Consider the following 19,994-nt stretch of genomic DNA (forward strand, 5'->3'; position numbering starts at 1 on the left):
GTCCATCAGGGTTGGGTTTATGGGATGCAGCCACCCCCACCTCCCATAACCAACTCTCGCTCGGTTAAACCATCGCATGCAAACCTGGTAGGGACAGGACACCGGCCCCAGCACAGAGTCTGCTCTCACAGGCAGGGAGGAATATTTCTGCCCTTTTGATCTTTCCCTGCTGCACTTGCTTTCCTTCGCATTGTAGATGTTTAAAGAGGATATCAGTCTAATATTCCTGGCCTTGAAAGCCCAGGCTGACCTCAGCTAGCAAGGGGAACAGTTCAAAGCAGAGCCGGGATAACCACTGGGACCTGATAATGGCTACGAGATTCAGGTTGTCCCACCAGAAATCTCCCGGCTGCTGGTCACATCTCAGACTCAGACTTAAGAGAATTTGAGCACGATGAGCTTTTATACACCTCCTCACTGCCAAGCATCACAGAAATAGTGCATCTCCCCTCCCTGTAGTACTTTTCCTAAGATATCATTCAGGTGTAAGTAGCCACTGAGCAGATTTTTTTTGCTTCTCACGCATTCCCACAGGATGGCAGTGAGCTCAGCTCTCCACAAGTGCAAGGAGAAGGAACTGAGCTAGAAGATGTCGTGAAGTGGTGTCAGCGAAGGGCAGAGATAACAGGAGTGACCCGATCACCAGGAAAAACCCCGGCGACAGTGTTAATTGAGTGTAAGCTGCACTTTCAGAGCTACACAGAAGCTTAAGCCCATTTATCTTTTCAAGGGATTTAAAGGCCTAAGAGCTTTGGAAAATGGCACGGACAGGACGGGAAAGTTCAAATCACCAACTGCAACTTCCAGGCGCTGTTAGCAGGGATTGACCCATCTGTGTCAACCCCACACGGCGCCTCGCCAGGCAAGACTTGCTCACCTGCTCTCTCTGGCATTCCCTGGGCTCCTCGAGACTTTTCCTTCAACCCAAACAAACATAACCCCTTGCGTTTCTCTAGCACATGATTTCATCCCGATCCCATAATACTGGATTCTTCCTGAGCCTGGAGACAGAGAAGATTGCTTTGTGGTACGGCGTGCTTCCTGACCTAGAGCAAGAGCTCTGCTGAAATACCTCCTTCTGCATCGTCTGAGAGGCTACGCAGGATAAGCAGAGTCTGGGAAGGCAGGAAAAATGGAATTATAGGCTTGGGAAATGGACACTGACAAAAAAAAAAAAAAAAGAAATGAAGTGCTAAGCTCACTCAGAGGCCGTCTGTGTTTAATCCAGTCATCAGACAGTCTCTGTTTAACTAAATATTTGATTTCAGAATTGAGCCTGAATCATTACTGGCAAAGGTTTCAAGCTCCACAGGTCCCTCTAACAAGCTGCTCCTTCTTGGGAGCCCTGCAAGGAGGTGAATACAGCCTTTGAGGAAAGTGATGGATCCTTCCTCAGGCTTCCAGAGCGGGTCTGTGGAGTCCCGTTAGGTTTCCAGAGTCTCTGAAAGCTTCGTATGTTTGACTGTTGGAAGCTACAGGGCTGGTGTTTGTTTGTGTGCATTGCTGGGACATTCCCAGAGGATTTTTGGCTTCGCAGCATGTCCCAGCAACAGAGTTATCAAAGGAAGCACCAAAAATAACCTAGCCTACAGGACAACTCAAAGCCTGGCCCAAATTAAAAAAAAAAAAAAAATCAGCTGGAGCCACACATGAAGACATGCAGACAGAGCCCTGCCGTGGATTCCATGCTGCTGGGACACGTCTGAAGGTGCAGTTTGCAAACCAGGACGCAAAATCTGTACATTTAGTTTCTCTCACACCCACAGCAAGGCCGTAAAGTAGCACAAACACACAATGCCCCACGGCATCACACCAAAGGGCCCAAAGGAACTGATTTGGGTGCTTCCACGCAGAGCCCTCCGTGGCTAGCCCAGCACCTTGTGCTGTTTGACACCCAGCCGTGTAACAACAGTCCATTAACACAGGACGAGGAATGTGGTCGGCCCCTCTCCCATGCAGCATTTAATTTCCTGACCGTGGCAGCAAATGCCAGAAAAGACAACCCTCCAGGGCAGGAGGCTGCTCCCTGAGCCGGGCTCCCCCGCTGTGGGCAGCTCCAGGGAAGCAGATGCTTGGCTTCCCGGGCTGTAATCAGCTGCAGGCAGGAGGAGTCACCTTCCAGATTTGCTTCCAAAGGAAATAAATTCAAGTCCGATCTGCTCAACCTTTTGGTAAGCAACTGTTTCTGCATAAACACATGCTGGTTTGTGGGCTGCGTTACATGGTTAGCTGCAAATCTGACTGACTTTAAAAATCACTGTGTATACAACCGAACCAGAGGGCAAAGAGAGGCGCGTTTTAAAATGGCATGGATTTAAACGGCCTGACTCATGATTTCTGAAAGCTGGAGATTGAAAATAATGATTATCCTAAACTAACACATAAAAACTGGGCACAAACGGCTATGTCAGAGAGCTTCACTTCTAAGCAAGAAAGAGCACAAAGCCAGCTTAGATTTCTTCATGTGAAATAAAGCCAAAGACCTTTCTGAAGACGGGGTCAGTATCAGACATATATTGCAAAAAGAGCTCAAGTTATCACCTCCCCCTGTCATCTGTTACGGTACAACATTAGAGGGAAAATCCAAGTGCTCTTTTAGGTCTGTTAGCTAATAAATGGATCACTGGGCAAGTGTTTAGTGCTGTTAATAAATCCCTGCAACATTCTGTACTCGGTGTCAGCAGAAAGTCTTCATCCCTTCCACACCTGAACACAAACCTATTTGGTAAGGATGGAAGGAACTGCCTACACTGCTTTTTTTTCTGCCAGCTGCAAATGCCCAAGCCCACAGATGCAAACTTCCAGTATGTCTGTGCTACTGCTCTTCTGATATCAGCATTACTCCCAGATCACTCCCAGCTGATTCAAGTTCTGGGCCAGGTGCAGACAATGATGCTAACAGTGGCAGGTTAAATCTGGACAGCTTTCCATCCCCAGCTCTCTCACAGCATAAGGAAAGAGTGGCAAGAGCCAGAGGTGCCACCCAAGGCTGGCATGTCGCTGGGCCAGGCACTGTACCTATATACGAGCAGGGATTATTGCCTGCCCTTTTCAGAGCTGTTTCCCCAACCCTCAGGCACTAGGGTACCCAGTGGGGAAGGCTCAGCCCTTCGCAGTCATTCCCGCTGGCGCCGCTCCAATTTGTCTAAGACACTTAAATATTCATCACGAGAGAGCAAGCGTCCGTCTAGCCGGGTGCGCAGCCTCCTCTCGAGGGAGACAGGACACCTGCCTTCTACACTCCCCGCTCCATCAAATCATTAATTATTTAAAATAACAGGAAAGGGCAAGAAAAACTCTCTGCACCAGACAAGCTTGCAGCCTGCTGTTTACAGTACTCTCTGGAGTCCTGCAGAGATCAGGGTTTCCATCTCCCCTCAGGCAGAGGCAAGGATCAAACCCAGCTTTTCCTTCTCCCAGGGGAGGATGCTCTACCAGAAGGGCTTCCCCTGGACCCAGACAGCCCTTATGTTTGCTTTTCCTACCAGAGAGTGATTATTTTTTTTTAATTCAATTTGAACAAAAGGAAAACAAAACACCAATCCAAAGCTCTATGACCAGCAGCTAATCACAGACCCCCACGCACAATCTGTGACTGTTCAGGAGCTCGGGGTCCACTGGGGCGAGAGGCAGCGCTCTCCATCTCTCCATTTCTCAGCTGCAGCCCCTGCCGGTGGTCCCTGCAGCAAAACAGCTGCATCAGTGCAGCGCTTGGCTGCACAGCCCTCAGCAGCACGCCTCCGATGAGATGGAAACCGATGGCTCAGCCCAGCACTGAAGTTAGTTCTGGTGTCTCTGCACAGGGTGTAGCTGCGCTCACAGAAGGATTTTTCTTTATGAGCAGAGGTCTTTACATCTGCCTCACTGCCTCACTGCATCTCTCCACGCTCTCTCTCCTGCAGCAGAAGGGTCCCCAGGACAGTGGTGTCCCCCAGGACTGGCCTGAACCAGGGAGCTACAGCCTGGAGTTCCTTGCTCACAGCAAATCGCGGCAGGTAAACAGCACTGGCACCCTCGTGTGGTCGCTGTGATTGCGTGCTCTCACCCAAAACCGGCGGTCCAGCAGGGCTGCAGAGCACAGGGAGATGACTCCTCGGGGGATTCCTTCTGAGGAGGGGAGAGGAGCCCAGGACAAGGGTGAAGTCTGACAGACCGACCGGTTGGCATGGTACAGGGAGGGAATGCAAACCTGGTGCTGCAGGGACTAAGCAGAGAAATCAGAGTTGCGGGGCTAGAAGGGTCCTTGCAAGATCACTTCTATCCTGAAGTGATATCCCCTGCAGGGCCAGCAGGCAGGGTTTAGCAGACATTGCCAGCAGGTGACAGGGTGAAAGCTCCAACATGCAGCCCTCATTTAAGTGATTTTAACTGTTTTCAGGGCTAAGTTGTTGGAAAAGGCGGGTGAGAGGAAGGCAATGAAGGAATCTGGGACGCCTTTTGCTGGCAGAAGACATAAGAGGTGATTTGACAAGGTCTGGGTAAAGCAAAGCACGCTGAACTGGGCAAGCTCTGAACCCTTTGAGTCTACCAGCGGGTTTCCAGGACGGGTCAGAGGCTGCCACCAGAGGCAGTTCCTGCAGTGCAGTCTCGCTTAGAAATGTCTGCTTTATGTAAACTGACAGCTAGGACCTTGCTTCAGCAGCAGCTGTATCTCACCACTGATACAGAGCTCAAACAGCGAGCATCTGGCTCCTGAGGAACAGCCACCAGCTGCTCAGGCACATCCCAGAGAACACCCGTGTGCCACATTTACCCCAAAAATTAGATATGGCAAGAAAGCTGTGAGGGTCAGACCCGCTTCAGAGACCTTATACAGGCTAAATTGAAATGGCTGTGGCAGAAAGAGCAGCTCCCACGTAGCTTCAGGTGAGAATTGCTGCCAGAGCAGTCACTGCCTGGCACTTGTGAAAAGGCAGCAGCATCTCTCCACAATTCTGCATGGTGGTGGGACATCACTGACAAGACAAGCACCCAGCTTTGTGGTTTCTTGGTACTCACCCACAAATCGGCTGCTTTGGGCCCTGTTTTTTTTCCACTTACCTCAAAGCTCTGCAAGACAGATCTGATCCTTTCCCAGCCTCAGCTCAACCAGTGCCCGCTTGCTTCCTCCTAGAATTATAAAAATGGAAAACAAAATCAAAGACAGACCCAGAAGGATGTTGAAATAGGATAATATTAACTAAAAACCTGGGTGAAGAGCACTCTTACTCCCTTCTGCACCTGCTGCTGTGCCTCGGCCGTGTGGTGAGAGCCCCCAGAAAGTACCAACCCTAAACCTTACTTTAAAGTAAAATAAAGCAACCCACCCCATGTTTTCCACAGAATAGAAATCCCTGTGCTCCCAAATCAGCTTGGAAACAGAATTTAACCACCCACAGCCCCAAAGTGAAGGCTCTGAAACCACCCTGAGATAACAGGCGGCACTGGCTGAAGGAGCGATCATGTGGCACCCTGACTGAAGCGTCGGTAGCAGGATTTGCCCCTTGAAGTCATCCCAAAACGTCATATTTTAAATATAAATACATAAATACAATAAATAAAAAGCAAGGATTTAAGAAACGCTGCCTGCTGACCCAAGGCCCCCTTCCTCTCTCCCTGTCACGACGAAACAAATCGGCTGGCTGCTCCGCTATCCAGTGCAAACCCCCCCAACCCGCGGCGCGCGTGGAAAAGCATCTTTATTGCATTTTATTTCTCTTCAAACACCACTTAAAACAGCCGCTCGGCGGCGGCGTGGCAGCAACACTCGGCCCGCCCGTCAGGCGGCGGAGCCCCGGCCCTCAGCCCGCCCGGGAGGCGGTGGTGGTGGCGGCGGAGGGCGGCTCGGGGCCGCGGCATGGGGGATGAGCTGGCCTCGGAGGCCGACACCCGTGAGTGGGGTCCCGGTGGGGAGGAGGTGGCAGACGCCGTGAGGGGGGGGATTGAAGGCGGCGACACCGACCCCGGCCTCCCCGGGCCCGCTGCCGCCCTCCGGGGGGCGGCTGAGGCGGGAGGGGGGCTCCCGGGGGGTCCCTGCGGGTGCCCCTCACGGAGCCGCCGCCCCCATGCCGGCGGTGGTTTTAGGAGCAATTTAAACCCAGCTCCAATTCCCCTCTGCTATCGCCCCCCACCTCCTGGGAATAAATGGTGTAAAGATTAATAAAACGTGCGGCTCCCTTCAGAAATAAGCGGGGTGGGTGTGGAGGAATGGAGATGGCTTTAGCCCCCCCAGCGCCCAGATAACACCAGTGCTCCCAGTTCGGCCTCTCGGCCTCCAGTCACCGGTGTTCATGGGGTGTCTTTGTGTCCCGCAGGCTCTGGTGGAGCCCAGCAGGCAGTTTTAGCACGTTTTTGTGCATTCGTTTCTTTGCTGCCTTTTAAAATCTCTTATGTAATGCACTGCCTGCGAGCTGGTGCATTGCACCGAGCAAGGAAGCATTTAAATTGTGCTCGGCGTTGTTTGGGATAAACAAATCCATATTCATTACCACAGGATATGAAATACCCCAAAATCCAAGCTCGAAAGAGTGAGAGGAACTGCTAAATACGTACCAAAACGTTTCTTATCGGTGGGTGTGTGGCACGTTGAGGAGCGCACCTGCATTTACAGGGCTCATTTCCACAGCGTGGGCGCTAAGGAGGAAGCCCAGCCTGTCGAGGTGTTTCCCATATGTCGCTGAAAACAAACAAATTTCAGCTTCTACACCCTGAGCGATGAAAGGTTTGTTATTGCATCGTGGCAGGTGGATGAAAGAATAAGTCAAGTGACGGTTCGGCTTCTCCTGGCAGGGCTGCCGGGGTTTTGTGGGCTCATAAAACACAGGAACGCATTTCTGCCACCTGGAGAGATGTGATATTTGCTTAACTGAGACCTAGAGTTTACTCTACAGAATGGAGATAAGCATATGGAAGTCGTGTGTAGACATTGGTATTAATAATTTGTGTAAACTCCACATATTTCCAGGTTTTCTCTCAAATTAAGTTTCTCTGCTGCCCTAGTAATCCACAGTAGGGTTGCCTTTTTTCTGCGCCCTCCAGAGAGGTGGGGTAGTGCTATTTAGACAGAAAATCTCTCGTTTATCCCCCGAATGTGATAGGACAGGGACAAAAAAATGTTTTGATGGCTTTTTATGGCTTGTGGCTAGTGTCCAGTTGATAACGTTTTCTCAGTATTAATGAAGTGTTATGCCTGTAGGTTTGCAGCCCCATAGAATTAGCAGAAGATGTTCACAAGTGGATTATGCATCAGGTAACGCTAAGGCAGAGGCTTATCCTTATCTAGATCAGCAGTGAAGCAAGTGGAATTACTTGGATTTACACAGCTGAGAACCTGCCTGGCATCATTGCCTTTCAGCATCCTCCGACTTCATCCATACAGATGAACTATCTGAGCAAAACCGTCCCCGCCTAGGCCAGCTCTTCGCCTCTGCTGAGTCTTCTGGGGGTTGATTTTTGGTGAGGGCAGGCAGCCTGCTTGCTCCTGCAATCCTCGGGCTGTGGGAACCTGTGGAGAGCAGAGCTGCTTGAGGCTTATTTTGCCTGAGCGTAAGCAGAATGAATTTGCTGATGCTCTGCATTTGCAGTGTGAATTTGGATTTGGTATTCAGCGCTGTACTCGTAGCTGTTCACCTATGAGGACCTTTTCACAGGCAGGGACACCTTTTATGTTACAGAGCAAAGGACAGAGGACAGGTGTGCTCACAGACTGACAATCCTGTGCAATCCTGTAAGGAATCGAGAAGTGCTTATAAAGACAAGGTTTGAAAGTGAGGATGAGGTGTGTGTGGCAGCAGCAAGAGTGTGATTGAAGAGTCATGTATAGACTTATGTTTGGCTTAAAACATGAACAGATTTGATTGACATATGCATGTATTCTTCACCGGGGAGAAAGCAAATGAAGGTTGCTTTGATTCCCCACTACACTCAAACTGCAGCCTGAGATCTGGAGAAGAATAGAAGGGAGCAGAGTGTCTGTGCCAGCTCTCCAGCAGGATGTGACAGGCTGAGGGTCCTACTCAATCCCTTCTCTAAAGAATTCCCCAAAAGCATTAGGGCAGAGACGGAGTCCAACAAAGACTGGCAGCAGCCTTGCCAAAAACCTTGAGAGCCTCCCTGTCAGGCCGCAGCAGGCCCAGAATCGCGTTGCCCTCATTTCTTGGCAGGAAGGTTTGTTCGATCAAGGAGAAGATTGCTGAGGCAAGGCCCAGCATGGAGAGTAAACACCCTTAAATTGTGCCTAGCTGTGCAGGACAAATACTGCCATTTGTGTAAATTATGTGCAAGAACTGCCACAGTCTATTAAGAGATGCAACACTAATCACAGCCAGACTGGAGGTTGTGTGCTGCTCGGCTGATTTGGCTCGCAAGGCAGCAGGACCACATGTAAGGGCATCTTTGTAGAGCAGCAGGGTGTAAATGGAGGGATGGAGGGAAGGGTCTGTGCCTTCTGCTGGAGTCCTCACACCAGCTCTGGGCCTTGGCAGATGACAGACCTCAAATCAAAAGGTTTGAGGGCAAAAAGACCTCACATCAAAAGCTTTTGGGGCTAGAACAAATCCATGCAAACAGGGGACACTGAATTAGAAGAGAAACTGGTAGAACAGGAGGAGCACTGATGTGGCTCAGGGGTGCTCAGGGAAGGGGAGACAGTGGGAGAAGACGAATCCAGCAGGCATGCTAGCATTAATAGGGCTGAGTTTCTTCCTGGGAGAATATTTCTGCAGTCTGCCTTCCCTGAAGCCACTAGGGCTGGCGAGCTGAAGGGGAGGTTTGTTGGGGCATGCTGCTCCATGCCTGCTCTGTTTCAATGCCAGCTCTTCTGTCTCTGCTGCAGTGCTTCATTCAGAGAAGGAGTTCCACGATGCAGCAAAGCGCAACGACACGGCCAGGATGGAGGAGCTCATCAAGAGAGGGGTCGACATCAGAGCCAAAAACAACGTGAGTCCTCGGTTTTCCCACCTCCATTTTTCAGGAAGCGCTGAGGGTGTGTTTGAGAACTGCAGCTCCGAAACACTACCCTCCTCATTAGCTGCTCAATCGGCCGAAGCTTTAAAATGCACTTCCCAGTGCCAAATAGGGCCTGTGGCAACTGGGCAGTTTCACAACACTCTGAAACTCAGAGCTTTGGCATCTGGGCCAGACTGGGAAGTTGGGAGCACCGAGGAAGGATAATAATTCATGGTTCCCAGTGGAACCAGTGTGCCAGATACACGTGGCTGCAGCGACTGGCTTTGATTTGGCTGTCTCTGTATGCCGAGGCTGTGGGACTGATTAGCTCCTGGTGCAGCTCTCCCAGTGTTCATCAGTAGGTTCCTGGAAATATGGGTTTGCACCAATCCATCCATCCGTGGGCAATGATACTTCACACTCCTGTGCTGTCGCTGTGGTCCACAACTGTAATTTCTAAGTAGAAGGTGACTAGCAGAGGTCACTGCCTGATAGCAGAGAGAAGAGAGAGGGCTGTGGCCAAAGAAAACCCAGTATGGTGCGGGGAATTCTGGCTCCCTGGATGGCAGATTTGGGTTTGCAGGGAGGGTGGTGGATACACGTGCATTGTGCATACATCAGCCTCGCCTCTCTCCTTCCTTCTCTACCAGACAGACCGAACTGCCCTGCACTGGGCCGCGGGAGCAGGGAACGTGGACGCTGTGCGACTGCTTCTGGACCACGACGTGCCGGTGGATGACGAAGACAGTGTACGAAGGCAGATCTCCCTTGCCTGTTCTGCAAATGTGTTCTGTGCTGGGGGAGTGCTGAGGGCTGGGTGCTGGGTTACGGGTTGCACCTTAGTCCTGAGGGGGTGGCACAAGGTATTGCAGTACTTGGGAAGCTGTGACCTCCCTGCAAAGAAGGTGCAGTGACTTTTTGGAGCAAGCCTGGTTTTAGGGTGCCTCTGTGCATTGTCTTTTGGCCTTTTCCCTGCATGCACAGTGACCAGGAAGTATTCTGGGAGAATGTGAGGCGTTATGTATAGCACAGGGATGCTTGGCTTCTTCTGGTCACGTTGGTGAGGCGTGTAGGAAGGCTGTGACAGCCTGCAAGATCTTTCTTGCCTGAAACCATTGACTAGGAAGTGGAAGATAAGAGGCAGGTCTCTGCTCTGCTGCTGAGACCATCGGTGGCAGGAATAATAGTAATTGAAGAAACTGGCGGCTAAAAAAAGAGAGAGAAATAAAGATATTTGGGAAGCTTCGTGAGCAGCTTCCCTCCGGGGTGAGGATGGTTGTGGTTTGCAGTTTAGTTACCAGTATTTCTCTTCTCTTCTGCCCAGTTTGGAATGAATGCCCTCCTCCTGTCTGCATGGTTCGGCCACCTCCGCGTCCTGCATATCCTCGTCAATGCTGGGGCAAAGATTAACTGTGTCAATAAGGTGAGAGAATCGCCGTACCTGGGTTCATCATGCAGAGCCAGAGAGAGGTTTACCTATTAGCTAAAGTAATCGTGTGTGACAGCATCTGCTGCAGGGGCTGCCATCTGCACTTCTGCCTCGTAGGGTGACCTTGGGTGAGGTCATCTTCACCTCCAAGCCTAGATTTATTCCTAAAACAGTTGTGATAATTGTAGCTACAGGGATGTACAGGGCTTCCTCAGCTGACATTTGGGCAGTGCCGCCATGGAAGGTGTTAGAGAACTGGTAAATGGGTTTAGGAAATCAGAAGTCCATGCATTTTAAAATAAACCTTGGTTGAAACGAGCATTAATACTTCAGAGTCATAACATGCTGTCTGCAGCATGAAGTAGTTTAGCCCTGGAGGTGCAGGGAGACATCCCATCACTTTGCTAACCAGAATAGGTTGTTAAAAGAGCCTGTCCTGCAGCCTTTGACTTGCTAAACAAACTGGCCTTTATCTCCTCTCCAGCATGGCAGGAGCCTCCTGCACTGTGCGGCTCAGAGGGGACACATCCAGGTGATGGAGTTCATCATGGAGGACCTGGAGGACGTGCATGTGGATAAGACAGACAAGGTGGGAAGGCTCTTCACATGTTTATTTCGCTAGATCTCATCTTGCTTTGCCGAGCTGAGCAGGAATGTTGCCCTTTCTTATAACCAAGGGTAACCCTCTGAGCTGGCACACACTCATTTTTGCTCCCTGGCCCTCATGGTTCCTAGAATGATCCCCATTCTGATGCCTGGGGGCTAAATGAAGCGACACAAGATCTGCCTTTCCACAGAAGTGGTTTTGACTCGCTTGGTAACTCGAGTCTCAGATATTAATTACCTTTTTTTATCCCTGGTTGCTATTAGTAAACTTTTAATCATCCTCTATTTATGTGAAATTAACACTAAAAAGATCTCCTTTCCCATGTTTTGTTAGAGTGCTTGGGGTTGTTAGCACCCGTGGGTTAGCACCAGTCTGTTCAGCTTATTTTGTTAGGTTTGTTTAAAGTAACTCAGAATGAAAGTTAACTGCAGAATAAAAGTTAACTGTTTTTGAAGTGTAGCACTTTTCCCCTCTGTGAACACTAACCGTGCTGAGCAACAGGGTTATTGCCCAAGGCATTATTGTATTGCTGGCAGCAGATGATGTGATCTTGTGCTTTCTGAGACTTGCTTGGAATGCATTTCTTTCTGTTTCTTTTCAAAGATGGACAAGACAGCGTTTCACCTGGCTGCAGAGTATGGGCAGCTGGAAGTGGTGGAGTTCCTGATTCGCCAGGGTTGTTCTCACAATGCTAAAGACGAGGTATGAGCATAAGAACAAGGGAATATAAAGTCCAAGGATCAGAGGATGTGAGAATCAGGCATGGGATACCAAATGAGGCCAGTGCAGGTTGTCAGTGGTTGTACCTGGTTGTGGTATGTCAGGGCTTTTCTTCCTCATCCACCTGCAACCCATTTGTGCCTCAGTCCATGTAGGATTTCTCGCCAGGACTTTTCAGACAGATAAATGGCCAGCCAGGTGGGCCATGCTGTGGTTTAAGGTAGCTGGGTTTCTTGCCTCCCTGCTGCTCCTATTACAGGACTGTTTCAGACTATTACTACTGGTTACAACCTCCTCTTCAGTCACCCTGGGTATACTCTGTGCAAAACTGTCTTGTATGAACACTCAGTCCAGTGATACATATCTATGTATGAAGTTTATATATATATATATATATATATATGTGTGTAAGAAGTGGTGTTTGCTTTCAGGAAAAGAATACAGCATTGCATTTAGCTGCTAAAAACGGACATCTCTCAGTGCTGCAGAGGATTGTAGATATCGGGGTGGGCCTTGATGAGAAGAACTTAGTAAGTACATTTAAACAAATTGAAAATCACATCAATACTGCTCTTTCTCTCTCTAGAAATACTCTCCTGCCATAGTCGTCGGGCTAAATGATTACTATTGAGGTTTAGAAGGTAGCTGATTTTATCTAAAATGTATGTTTATAAATGGAGGTTACACTTGCAGAGTATCAGTGAAAAGCAACATCCTTCTTGAACTAATATCCAATTCTAAAATGTCTCATTTTCTTCTTACTGTACCTGCAGAGCTACCTTATCACTCTATTATCTCAGTTTTTCTCCCTGACCCTTGTACATTCAAGTGCCTAAATGGTTATTGAATGTGTTTTAAACTAAACTTCAGTGTGCTTTATAGTATTGACTTAGCCACTGAACATATGGTCCTTCTGTTTGAGATCTCTCTTTGATAGATCCGCTTCAAAAAAATCTGTGGCTAGAACACGGTTAATGACTTAGGTAGCAAATATTGGCTTAGTAAAGTATTTATTCCACAGCACACTCCCAATTAAGTTTATCAGCAATTTTTTTTTTTAGTCTTATTTGGGTACAGTCCTTGCAAAATATATTTGATTGTCACTAAGATCTGGAAGAAAATGGAAACTACCTACTTTGGTAACTGGTAGTATTTGTTACCCCAGAATAGCTGCCCTGTGTACAAGAGCAGCAATAACACGAGGTTAATTCACTTAAGAATTCTGCTGGTTTCTGTTTTCTTGTAAAGAAATGAGCTCCCTCAGAAGGGGGGAGCAGTGGTTGAGAGCTAGGGGTTTCCAGTTCTGCATTTGTCTGTCTCTGAGATACTCTGGGGAAATAGTTTGTCTTCAGTGCCCATGTGAAATCAATTGGATATCTCTGGCCCTCAGCATTGGTATTTTACCATGTGGATTCGGAAGATGGGGTAGAGGCTTGCTGGTTCTCCTTTATCTTGGCCTTGCCTACAGAAGAGCTGCGTGCCTCCTTTTTTGCCTCTCTCATCCTGCCTTGTTCCAGGAAGGACTCACAGCTTTGCACCTGGCTGCTGAGGGTGGGCACTGTGACTGCGTGAAGCTGCTCTTGGAAGTAGGTGCCGATGTCAATGCCCAAACCCAGGTGAGCTCTGTGGAGGTGACTCCTTTCCCAGATGCTTTCTCTAGCGTGGCCACAGCACCTGCGGTGCCTGTGCAGCCGTGTGGGAGCAGCCAGCAGCTTGTGCAGGGTTAGCCTCAAGCTTTTAGTCACTTAAGTCTCCAGCAAGAGCCTTGAGGTCCCAGAGGCTAGTCCCACTCTGGAGATTCCTTTCCACTCCTGATGCCACCGTGACAGGGCACTTGGAGAAATGTCTTAGATTTGGGAAAATCTAAATTTCCTAGCTGGAAGAAATAGAAAAAAAAAATAGAGCAGGGAGTGCAGAGGAAAACCCACACAGCTTTGTATGAAGAGGTGGGTGAAGCTGCCCTGGGACCAGGGGGCTATGGAGATGATAAAGTTGCCAGTTCTGGGGCACGGGGCTGGTGCAGGAGGGAAGCAGGGATATCTCTGGGGGGATATCTCAGGGATATCTCTGCGTAGTCTGTAACAGCTACAGCTTCTGAGAAGAAGCCCTAATATTTGTCTCTTCTGATATGCCTCTCAGAAGAAAATGAACTGCCTTCATTATGCAGCACTGCACGGCTACGTGGAGATCGCCAGGACCCTTTTGGATGCAGGAGCCCACATAGATGCTGTTAACCATGTAAGTCCCACTCCTTGCTCTCATCACTTCCTAATAAGCAAAGCCGGTTTGTGGAGCTTTACAAGAACACAAAACAACTCTGCAAGGACCAGTGCTGCTGTGGGGTCTGTTCTTATGGGGAAATATCCCTAGTTCTCCCCAAGTCCAGGCTTGCAGCTGTCTTAGTGTGGACGTTGTAGGCACAGCACAGTCTTTTTGATGCCATGAGGTGAGCTCTTCCTAAGCACAGCATCTTCTTTCCACAGCAAAACGCGTCGGCGACCCACATTGCAGTGCTGCAGAACTTCCCAGCAATGGTGAAACTCTTCATCGATGCGGAGTGTGACCTTGACATTCCAGATAACGTAAGCCTGCAGCTCCTGTTCTTTTGTCTGTGAAACGTGAGTCCATTTTGTGGAGGATTTGATCACCTTAGGGACAGGATTAAAGAGGAGTGCTTTAAAACGGGGAGAAGCTGGGAGCACAACTAAGGAAACATGAAGCCTGTGAAATGATTTTGAGTGTTGCAGTGAGGTCATCACTTGATAGCTCTCAACACACGGGCTGTGCCATGTCCCTGGGACCTGTGTACAGAGACATTGCATAAGCAGACTCTCTCCTCCCTGCTGGAGTCAGATGGGAAAAAATTCAGGCCAAAAGATATTCTGCAAAATGTTTTGGAGACTGAGAACGGGAAGCAAGCCCTGGAGGTAGCTGGTTGTCTTGCCAGATTATAATTCTGTGAATGAGTGGCTTTGTTAACAAATTTGTAGCTTGTTTGTAACGTTTTGGTTAATTTTCTTCTTTTTTTTTGTGGTGATGTTCTCTCTTCATGCCACCATAAAATTGCCACATATTGTGTTTGATTTTAATTTTTTCCATTGAATAATCCCAAAGTGCGTACAGATTACAATGCATCCAAATTAAACAGGCCCTGTGTCCCCAGAACAAAGAATTGGCACAGACCCTTTCTTCCCTTGGCCAAGCTATCTGCCTATAGAAAATGTTTAAATAACAAGAAATAATATATTCCTATAAGTGACCCCAGGGATCTTTATGGAATTGAAGAGCTTCCTTCTTCAGACTGAAGCGTTATCAGAAACCACTCAGTGCTGGTGCTAGTCCAGGGACAAACCAGTTCTGCTCAGCCTGAGGAACCCAGTTCCAGTTCATCGTTGGAGTGTGCTTGGCCCTCAGCTGAAAAAGGGAGGGAGGGGAATGAGGGCAGAGCTGACTGTATTCTTCCAAAGCTTCCTTCTGGTATTGTTCTGCCCTATTTTCCAGCCTCACACTTGTCCCCTCTGAAGTTTAATCCTTTCACCCTCCTTCTGCAGAGGCAGCAGACCTCGCTCCACATCGCTGCAGAGCACGGCAGGCAGGACATTGCTGAGATGATTCTCATTGCAGGAGTCAATCTGAAGCTGACAGACAAGGTAATTGTCTCTGTGAGTTGAACAGATTCCACAGGGGTATGGAGGGAAAATAGAGATGGTCTTTTCTGTTGTTTTTCCTAATTTTCAAGAAAGGCTACTGATAATATTAAAATCTGGGAATTTCCAGGTCTTGAAACAGCACAGAGTAGGTTATTTTGATGCGTTTTCCAGTAAGGAGGTGACTGGTTGTTAGGAAGGTAGAAAACAGTTCACACAATGAGCAAATTTTTTTCCCAAAGTTGTTCCAGTTCCTGCTACTTCTGCTTTTGCTATTGCATACAATAATAACAAAGATATTACAGAGTAATGATAAATAATATACCTCAGGGATCACAGTGCATGTTTTAATAGGTAAAAAGTATCTGGATAGTATAAATCTGGCACCAGTGTCCAGGATTTCTGTCCCTGAAATAAGAAAAAGGAACTCTAGAGGAATCATGCGTGTTGTGTGCAGCCTGAAAACCCCGTAGATGCCTGGAAAATGTTGAAGTGGGCTTGGGCAGAGATTAACGTAGTGTCTGCCATTTGCACCTGGGTTAAAGCTCATGCAGACTCAAATATTAATATATATCCATCAGTTCATCCAAAATTGTGTTCACGTAAGGAGTGTAGTTACATTTTCATGGTCCTATCAGCTTCTCCTAGGAGACCATTTCTAATCATGCATATGTGGATCCTATAAAGTTAATGAGGCTGCATAAATCACTTCAGCTTCACGTGTCAGCAAACCTGCTGTGCAGAAGGCTATAAAAGGCCTTGGATTGCAGCACTGAGCTGGTCCTTTGAAGATCCCATGTTCCTGGGTGCCTGAAAGCACACTGCAATCCCCCTGGGGGTTACAGGATGTGTTCCCAGGCACTGCTGCCAATCTGACAGCCCCCCCATGGCAGCAGAGGAGATGCTGCAGAGCCTGGAAAATGACTCTCTGTGTCCTGCACACAGTAGCTTGAAGTTAACTCACATCTGAGACAATGTTTGCAGGTGGAAAATAGAGGTAGAGCTAGGTACAAAGCTCAATGGGCTGTGCCGCCTGCTGTTAGACTGCCAGGTGGGCATGGAGATTGAACCTCCTGAGCGTGCGAGGTCTTTTCCAGCTCATTTTTCCCCCTTCTAATTGCAGCAAGGAAAAACATCTTTGGATGTCGCTGCCCGAGGCAATCACATCAACGTGGCAGACATGATTATCAAAGCCGATCGGTTTTACAAATGGGAAAAGGTGAGTAGCGTGTATCACCATCTCCTGTGTTTTACAGGGTAGATGTAGCTTATCCTCTCCCCTGAGATTCCACATTACCAACTGCAAAATGACATCCTGACCTCAACTTTCATTTTAGATAAACAAAAGCCCTCACCATGTCAACTGCAGCTACTTAAGACACTCCCTATTTTTTTTAGAAAAAAAAAGCCTCTGTTGTTAAAAGCCTCAGGCTGTGCTGAAGGGAACAGGGATTTTCAAAGATTCTTTGGCAGTTGTTCCAAAAGCCTTGTAGAAGAGGGTGTGGTATCGTTATTTCTTTTTCCCAGAAGGAGAAAATGAAGCTCAGAGCCCGAAAATGCTTGGGCTGAGGTCACCAACTGTGACCTTGGGGGTTTCAGCAGCAGAGAGGAGGCAGCTCACCTCTAATCTCCCATGAGCCGAGTGATTGTTTCTTGTTGGAGTCATACAACCAACTTCCTTCTCAAACTTCCCCCCAGCTGGGGCTGTTCCTCCTGTGTTTCCCTGTGTGGCACAGCAGCGTCTCCAGCACATAGGGTGCAGCTGCTCATCTGCCTTAACCCCTGAACTGAAACCCTACCTACCCCAAGCCTGTGTCCAACACAGTCTGAGCAGAGGGCACAACACAAGCACAGCCAAACACCTCATTCCTTGTGTTTATAGGACTTTGTGCATCCCCCAAAACCAGGAAGGACAACACTCTAGAGGGGAAGGAAAGGAAGGTGGCACAGGCCCAGCCTCAGAAGTAATGCTGTGTATCAGGGCCTTGCACGGGCTTCCCAGACAGCCCTAGGCAGAGTCATTTAGCCTCTTTGCAGTCTGGCATGTGAAGGAGGTGAGCGTGTGAAGTTTAATTAAATGATTCTGCATACAAGTCCCTGATAAAAGGCACTGTAGAAACGCCAATTGTGATTCGAATGGGCTTCCACAGCAAAGCTGCTATTAACAGATTTGTTAACACACACGGTTAGAGTGAAAAAGACAATAGAAGAAATGTTTCGCACCAGAATGAACTCACAGCGACCTGCAGAGCTGAGGATGTGGGAGATAGCAGAAGGACAGGTACTGAGGAGGTCTCATTAACACCAGGAGGGCACGTGCAGGTGTCAGTCCAGGAAGCACGATGATGGGCTGATAATCAGTAACACTGACACAACAGAGCATTGCTGTCCCAGCTGCACTGAGATCGGCAGCCAAGGAAACAAGGCAGACCTAGAGCAGATAAACTGCATCTTGTTCTCATGGTAATCTCCTCACTGCCAGCAGGAAAACTCGATTACAGCCTAAAAGCAGCAGGACACTTCAAGTTGAATCTCACACAAAAGACCGTGATAAGAATTCTGCAGCATCTCACACTGAAACTCCTGTTCTGGCTTTGTAGGACAACCTGAACAGTGACTCTGACTCCTGGGTGGCAAAGCACTTGACCTTTAAGCAAGACCACAGGGTGGAAACGCAGCACATTCGCTCAGTAATGTGGAGATTAGCTACTAAATACCTCAAACCTGGTGAATGGAAGAAGCTGGCACATTTCTGGAAGTTCACCGATGCACACATTAGAGCCATTGAACAACAATGGACAGGTATAAAACATTACCCAGGTATTTTTCATACTTCACGCATAATCCCCTTTAGAACTTCATGGATACCTTAGCAGGTTCAGAGTTTTGGAAGCAGATCACTGCTGGTGATCTGTCGGTCACCCCAGGGAATCCCATAGTTTGCACAATGCGAGCAAGGAACCATGCTCTGAAAGTGGAAATTCTGTATTGACATAAAAGGTTGTCTGACAAGCCCAAGTTCATCCATTGCCCACTCCATCAAGTTTAATATTAATCTACCAATCATACCACAACCAGGAATTAAGCCAGAATGTACTTCAGAGCTTCATGGTAAAATCCAAAGCATAGGGGTACCCAAACTCAGCAACTCAGAAATCATCTCTAGAGCTATGGGCTGCGAAGTGCAGGATTTGATTTGTGGCTTCATCTTGCCAGGTACTAAAAGCTACAGAGAGCATGGCCACAGGATGTTGCTTATCTGGCTTCATGGTGTGATCACAGCAGGAGAAAATCCAATCAAGGGATTGTATGAAGGTCTTGTGGGCATTGGAAGAAGGGATTTGGCTGGTAATGCTTTTGGATTCCTTTGAATAGCACACACTAAGCTCTAGCTGAATTCTGTTGTTTTACAACATACAGGAAAAAAACTTGAAAGAAACCAATTCACATGAGCTCAAAGGTACTCCGCCCTGTCCCACCCCCTTACTACCACTCTATACATCATTTCTCTTCCCCTTTTTTTTTGATAAATTAACACATCCTTCCACAGCTTTAAGCCTTCTCTGCAGCAGGATACTTAACAGAGGACAATAACCAGTAAAAACAGATCAAAGAGTTATCCTTTAGTAAACCTACAGCACCACTGAATGGTGTTGTAAGATATAACAAGATTTTATATATATATATATATATATATATATATAAACAAGATGTGTAAGATATATCCACCCCTTAGAACTGAGAACGTTCTCTCCTCTTTTACAGAAAGCATTCGGAAAAAAGCAAATGCAGACTCTGCTTCTCCACGGAAGTGCACGGCCATGTAAAACTGAAGGGTAGTAGTGGTTCCTTCACTGATGTGTCATCGGTTGTCTTAAGAGCTACAAGAGAAACACTTGCTCTGTCACTTACCAGAAGGCAGCTGTAACTTAAGGGCTTCTTGTCATAAAAAGCTGGTGTCATTGCTGCTTCCTTCTTGGTCTGAAACTACAAGGATATCAGCAAACAGTAGCAGTCTAAAATGCCTCTTTAAAGAGAAGCGAGATTTTATTGGATCTTCTCTATGTTCTCAATACTGTAATAAGAGCTAAGTCTCACTTGCCATAATGTGACCGAGTACAAGGATATACTACAAGATTTTATTGTAACTTGTTTGCAGTGTATTTTTGTATATGAATTTTTAACTGTCAATTTTATAAGCTTTTGTTTACAGGAATGTTCTTTACATACCTTTTTTGCCTCTTTTTTTTTTTTTTTTTTGTATACCACACGTATCTTAGGAGCAAAGTTAAAAACAAATCTAACTTGGAAGTTTGTTCAGCCAAGTCAAGGCAACTACTTGATCCCTAAGGACTGTGATCTTTAAAGAGAAAACGTATATCACTGTAATATTTATAAATCGAGTAATTTCTTTAATCCCTTGATTGCCACTTGAAAATCTCCTTTACCTTAGAACATAGATAGCTCCACCCATCTAAGAGTGAGAGTGAACTTAAGACTACCTGAAGGTTGATATTCTTGTCCACAGCACTGCTGTGTGGATTTTACTGTTTCAACTCGCAGAGGTTATCATTGATTATTTTACACAGCCTATGATAAGGACATACAATTTTCATGAACACCAATTTGTCTTTTAAGTTTTTGTAGTTTTAGTGTTTCAAGGGAA

At 47.5% G+C, this 19,994-nt stretch overlaps 1 protein-coding gene across 1 annotated transcript; it reads left to right on the forward strand.

The window, feature by feature from the left end:
* Positions 1-5,836: 5,836 nt before the first annotated feature.
* Positions 5,837-19,155, forward strand: ANKDD1A (ankyrin repeat and death domain containing 1A; the record flags this gene model as incomplete). The annotated part of the gene is made up of 15 exons (XM_084293222.1): positions 5,837-5,870; positions 8,813-8,916; positions 9,576-9,674; positions 10,250-10,348; positions 10,839-10,943; positions 11,565-11,663; positions 12,113-12,211; positions 13,199-13,297; positions 13,821-13,919; positions 14,165-14,263; positions 15,233-15,331; positions 16,452-16,547; positions 17,929-18,130; positions 18,545-18,676; positions 19,094-19,155. The coding sequence occupies 15 exons, from the start codon at positions 5,837-5,839 to the stop codon at positions 19,153-19,155; spliced, it is 1,527 nt and encodes a 508-aa protein (XP_084149348.1).
* Between the last annotated feature and the right edge of the window lie 839 nt (positions 19,156-19,994).

This window comes from Netta rufina, assembly GCF_964035555.1.
Source record: "Netta rufina genome assembly, chromosome: 11".
Lineage (NCBI taxonomy): Eukaryota > Metazoa > Chordata > Aves > Anseriformes > Anatidae > Netta > Netta rufina.